This window comes from Calidris pugnax, unplaced genomic scaffold (assembly GCF_001431845.1).
Source record: "Calidris pugnax isolate Ruff unplaced genomic scaffold, ASM143184v1 scaffold230, whole genome shotgun sequence".
NCBI classification, from domain to species: domain Eukaryota; kingdom Metazoa; phylum Chordata; class Aves; order Charadriiformes; family Scolopacidae; genus Calidris; species Calidris pugnax.
In genome coordinates this window covers 84323-89859 of record NW_015090946.1, presented here as the reverse complement: position 1 = coordinate 89859, position 5537 = coordinate 84323, and the positions used below count along the sequence as shown (strand labels likewise).

Sequence of the window (5537 nt, the reverse complement as noted above, 5' to 3'; positions counted from 1 at the left end):
CCCCCCCAGCCCTGTCCCCACGATGTCCCCAAACCCCCACCCCCCCGCAGCCCTGCCCCACGGCGGGGAGGAGACGACAGGGCAGCCTGGACCCCCAGGGAGGGTCCCCTGGACCTTTGGGGGGAGTTGGGGGTGGCACGGGTGGTCCTAATGTGGGGAGTGCATCCCCCGAGAAAGGGAGGGGGCGCAGGGGATGGGGGGGCCAGACCCCATTTCCCCACCACTGAGGGCTGTGGGGTGGTGGGGGTCGGGTTCCCCAGCTGGTGATGGGACAGGGATGATGCGGGTGGGCAACAGGGATGGAGCGAGGTGCTGCCGGCTGCTTTGGGGTGCCCTCGGAACCCCACTGTCGTCGTGTGTGTCCCCCCACCACCACCACCCTTCTCTCTCTGCCCCACACAGGTCCCGGTGTCACCTTCCCCGACCCCCATGTCAGCAACTGCTCGGCCAAGCGGCACGCGGGGGAGGAGGAGGTCAGGATGCGCGTGAAGCCCCCGGGCCCAGTGGTAACGACCAGCGTTGTACGTGGCTCCCCCGACTACGTCCGAGAGCCCAAATTCTACCCGCCGGGGCACCCGGTCCAACGGCCCCCGGCTTGCCCGGCGGAAAAAGCCTTATCCTGCAGCGTCCTGAGCTTCCCTGAGGGCTCCTGCCCCGCGCTCGGCCGGGAGCACCAGGCGGGCTCGCTGCTGCTGCACGGCGACCCGGCCGACCGGTGCCAGGGCGTTCACGGGGGCACCAAAGCAGCAGAGGATTTGCTGGGCTGCGCCGGGGAACCCCGGATCCTGGGGGGTAGCGGGGAAGAAGCAACCGCCCGTGACCGGGCGCCCAAAACCTTCCCCAACGCGACGCTGGCCTCGGGCCGCTGTAACGTCGAAGGCATCCTCGCCTTGCTCCGCAGCAAGTGCGGCAACGGGCACATCAACCTCCACCCCGTGGTGCAGCTCATCGACATCATGAAGGACCTCAACCGCCTCTCCGAGGACCTCAAGAGCAGCGGGGTGCACCTGGACTGCGGCAACCTGCGCGGGGGCGGCGGTGGCCACGAGGACAGCCGCCTCCTCCCCGCTGACCGCGACCTCCAGTACAGCTTCTTCTCCTCGCCCTCCCTGGCCAACAGCATCCGCAGCCCCGAGGAACGGGGGGTGCTCTGCAAAACTGAGCCTCCCCGGCACCCCCAGCCCCCAGCCCGCGAAGGAGAAGCCGAGGGAGGTGGGGGGAGCGCCCCGCAGCCCCCCGGCCACAGCGGAGGCGTGGGGGGGGGCGCCTCCAAAGCGCCGGCGGAGGAAGCCGGTTGTTCCCAACCCGAGGCCGGTGATTACTCGGATCTGGCCGAGGCGGACATCCTTAACGAACTGGCCTCCTTGGCTTGCCCGGGGACGCAGCTGCTGGAGTCGCAGGCCATGGAGCCGCAGCCCCAATTGCTGCCGGCCCAAGAGCTGGACTCCCAATCCCGGCTGCTGGATTCCCAATCCCTGGAGTCGCAGCCTCAGCTGCTGGATTCGCAGAGCCTGGAGCCGCTGCCGGAATCGTTGGAGCTGCAAAACCTGGAGCCGTTGGGGCTGCAGTCGCTGGAGCCCCTCTCGGAATCGTTGGAGCTGCAGTCGCTGGAGCCTTTATCCGAGTCGCTGGAGCTGCAGTCGCTGGAGCCGCTGGCGGAGCCCCTGGGGCTGCAGACGCTGGAGCCGCTGCCGGGGACGCTGGAGACGCCGCTGCTGGATGCCCGGGCCCCTCTTCTGCCCACCGAGCCCTCGCTGCTGGAGACGCAGCCCTTGGGGACCGTGTCGGAGCTGCTGGAGGCTCAGCCGGGCTCCGGGGAGCCGCTGCGGCCCCACGGGCTGCAAGCCCGGCTGGGGGGTTGTCCTTTGGGCAGCGTGGTGAAACGGGGACCCTGTGGGGGGCGGGGGGCCGGGAGGTGCGGCGAGGACCACCGCAAGTACGCCCTGCGCCGGACAGACAAGCCAAAGATGCTGTGCCGCCGGAGGAGGGCAGGGCGAGGGCGGCGGGTGGACATCACCCCCGAGAGCCGCGTCCTGTCCCCCCTCGCCCTGCCCGCCGAGGTGCCCCCCGGCCCCGAGGAACCCAGCGCCCCGCTGCTGGCCCCCCCGCCGCCTCCGCCGCCCCCCACCACCACCACCCTAGACCCCGACGAGGTGCCCAAGCCTCCAGCGACGGGGAAGAAGAGCAAGTGCCGGGGGGTGAGGAAGATGGTGGTGAAGATGGCCAAGATCCCCGTGTCCCTGGGGAGGAGGAACAAGACCACCTACAAGGTGTCATCGCTCAGCAGCAACCTGAACCTGGAGGGCAAGGAGCTGGCGGCCAGCAGCTCCATGGAGCCCACGCCGCTGCTCAAGATGAAGAACAACGGGCGCAACGTAGTGGTGGTCTTCCCCCCTGGAGAGATGCCCATCATTCTGAAGAGGAAGAGGGGGAGGCCTCCTAAGAACCTGCTGCTGGGTCAAGCCAAGCCCAAGGAGCCCGCCCCGGAGGTGAAGAAGAGGAGGAGGAGGAAGCAGAAGCTGGCTTCCCCTCAGCCATCCTACATCGCCGACACCAACGACAGCAAAGCCGACTACTCGGACGTGCTGGCCAAGCTGGCCTTCCTCAACCGGCAGAGCCAGTGCTCGGGGCGCTGCTCCCCGCCGCGCTGCTGGACCCCCAGCGAGCCCGAGTCCATCCACCAAGCCCCCGACACCCAGAGCATCTCCCACTTCTTGCACCGCGTCCAAGGTTTCCGCCGGCGCGGGGGCAAAGCGGGGGGTTTCGGCGGGCGCGGGGGGGGGCACGCCGCCCGTGCTGCCCGTTGCTCCTTCAGCGATTTCTTCGAGGGCATCGGGAAGAAGAAGAAAGCCCCCACCGCCCTCCACGCCGACGCCGTGCACCCCCGTAAGCGGGGAAGGCCGGAGCCCGACCCCGTGGGCAAACCCAAGCGGAAAAGACGGGCCCGCAAGAACGGGGCCCTCTTCCCCGAGCCCAACCCTGGGCAGAGCTTCGGCGACGGCCCCGCCGAGTGGGCCAGTGGGGAGAAGGGCAGCCCTTGGGCCCCCCATCACGGCCACCCCGGCGGCCAGGCCGGCCGTAATGGCGGCTACCAAGGTGCCGAGGCCAGGCCTTTCCACGCTGCCGGGATGGAGTCGGGCTCCTCCGGCCGGGCCGGTTTCTACGCCGGGAATGCACCGTCCTCGCAAACGGAGGCCGGCCCGGAGAGGCACAGCCTCTTCACCGGCTACTTTCGCTCCTTGCTGGACTCGGACGATTCCTCCGACCTGTTGGATTTCGCCCTCTCGGCTTCCCGCTCCGAATCCCGCAAGTCGGCGGCCGCCTACACTGCTCCCCCGGCCACCTTGCCCGGCCAGCGGGGCCTAGCGGCCTACCCATCCCGGGGGGGCAAGGTGGCGGCGGCCACCCCCGGCGCCGAGGCCGCTTTCCACGCCGCCATGCAAGGCCGGCCTGCGTTCCCTCCCGGCCGCCCCGCCGCCGGCTACGGGGTATCCCAAGCCTCATCGGAATGCCGGGGTGCCGAGTCCTTCCCCAAACTGGCACCACCCTCCGCCGTCTCCCGGTCGCCCACGGCTCACCCGGCGGCCAGCGGGACCCCCGGCTACTCCCCCTACGGCAACTACGGGGCCGGGCAAAGCGTGGCGCCCGCCAGCGTCTTCCCGCCGGGGAAGCAGTACCCGTCGGCGCAGGATTGTCCCAACAGCAAGGACTGCAGCTTCGCCTACGGCAGCGGCAGCAGCCTCCCGTCCTCCCCCAGCAGCGCCCACAGCGCCGGCTACGCGCCCCAGACGGCCGGTCCCAGTTTGCCACTGGGCAAAGCCGCCTTCTTCAACAGCGCCGAGCAAGGAGGGGGACAGTTCTCCAGCGCAGCGCACACCCCCTTGAGATGCGACAGCCGGGCCAGCACCGTCTCGCCTGGCGGCTACATGGTGCCCAAGGGTTCGGCTTCTTTCCAGCCCTCGCCCGAAAATTGCCGGCAGTTCCCCGGCGCCGCGCCGTGGGCTTTCCGGCAAGGCTACGGCGGGTTGGACTGGAGCTCGGAAGCCTTCAGCCAACTCTACAACCCGGGTTTCGAGTGCCACCTCAACGAGCCCAACGTCATCCTGGACATCTCCAACTACACCCCGCAGAAAGCCAAGCAGCAGACGGTCTCGGAGACCTTCTCCGAGTCCTCCTCTGACAGCACCCAGTTCAACCAGCCGGCCGGTTACCGGCGCGCCAACAGCGAGGCTTCCTCCAGTGAGGGCCAGTCCAGTCTCTCCAGCCTGGAGAAGCTGATGATGGACTGGAACGAGGCATCCTCCGCCCCGGGCTACAACTGGAACCAGAGCGTCCTCTTCCAGAGCAACTCCAAGCCCGGTCGGGGCCGACGGAAGAAGGTGGACATGTTTGACACCTCCCACCTGAACTTCTCCTCTTCTTCCTCCTCTTCCTCCGTCTACCCCTCCAAGAGGAACACGGGACCCCGGCAACCCCGAGGTTCCCGGGGGGCTTGCGCCTCCAAGAAGGAGAGGGGGACGGGCAAGGCCAAGTTCCCCACCAAGTCGCAGGCGGTCAACCCCCTCTTCCAGGAGAGCACGGACCTGGGCTTGGACTACTACAGCGGGGACAGCAGCATGTCCCCCCTGCCCTCCCAGTCCCGGGGCTTCGGGGTGGGCGAGCGGGACCCCTGCGACTACGCCGGCCCTTACTCCATGAACCCTTCCACCCCTTCGGACGGGACCTTCGTCCAAGGTTTTCAGAGCGACTCCCCAGGTTTGGGGCAGGCGGATTTGGAGAGCAAGCACTTCCCTGCCCTCCCCCACCAGCTGGCGGCCCCCCCCGGCCAGCAGACTGTCTTCGAGGCCGGCTTGCAGAAAGCCTTCTCGCCCAACTGCTCCCCGACTTTGGCCTTCAAGGAGGACCTCCGGGCGGGGGACATCCGCAAGCTGCCCGCCTGCGACTCGCTCAAACACAGCATGCAGGGGGGGGCCCTGCCGCACGCCCCCCACCTGGCTTGCCGCGATCTCCCCATGCCTCAACCCCACTACGATTCCCCCAGTTGCAAAAACCCACCTTACTGGTATTCCCCCAACGCCAGCACCCGGAGCCCCTCCTACGACGGCAAAGCGGGGGCCGGGATGTTGGTGGACTTCATGGGCAGGACGGACCCCCCGTGTCTCAACCCCCACTTGAGCAGCCCAGGTGGCCCCCACCCCTCCAAGGGCGAGAAGGAACCCTTGGAGATGGCCCGGGCTCACCATCGAGGACCCTACGCTTGTCCCTTGATCAATGACTTGAACATCTCCCCCGTACCGAGAGACTCAATGCTGCAGCTGCAGGACAACTACAGGTACCCCAGTTTTGCACCCCAAGGGCACCCCGTCATGGCCCCCACCCAGAAGAGCGGGTTTTTGGGACCCATGGTAGAGCAACAACAACACCCCGAGGACACTTTTACGGTCACCTCATTGTAGTGTCTGCTGACGTGCCAACCGGACAACGAGGTTTTGTTACAGGGTAGGTGGGGGAAGCCCCTGAGGGGGGGGGGCAAAGGG

At 68.2% G+C, this 5537-nt stretch overlaps 1 protein-coding gene across 1 annotated transcript; it reads left to right on the top strand.

Moving 5' to 3' along the window:
- Positions 1 to 407: 407 nt before the first annotated feature.
- On the top strand, positions 408 to 5499 carry AHDC1 (AT-hook DNA binding motif containing 1). The gene has a single exon (XM_014951940.1). The coding sequence runs from the start codon at positions 480 to 482 to the stop codon at positions 5454 to 5456; it is 4977 nt and encodes a 1658-aa protein (XP_014807426.1). The 5' UTR covers positions 408 to 479; the 3' UTR covers positions 5457 to 5499.
- The last annotated feature ends 38 nt before the right edge of the window (positions 5500 to 5537 follow it).

Excerpts from the sequence above, each read along its gene's own strand:
- AHDC1 (XM_014951940.1), top strand. The coding sequence starts at position 480 with ATGCGCGTGAAGCCCCCGGGCCCAGTGGTAACGACCAGCGTTGTACGT.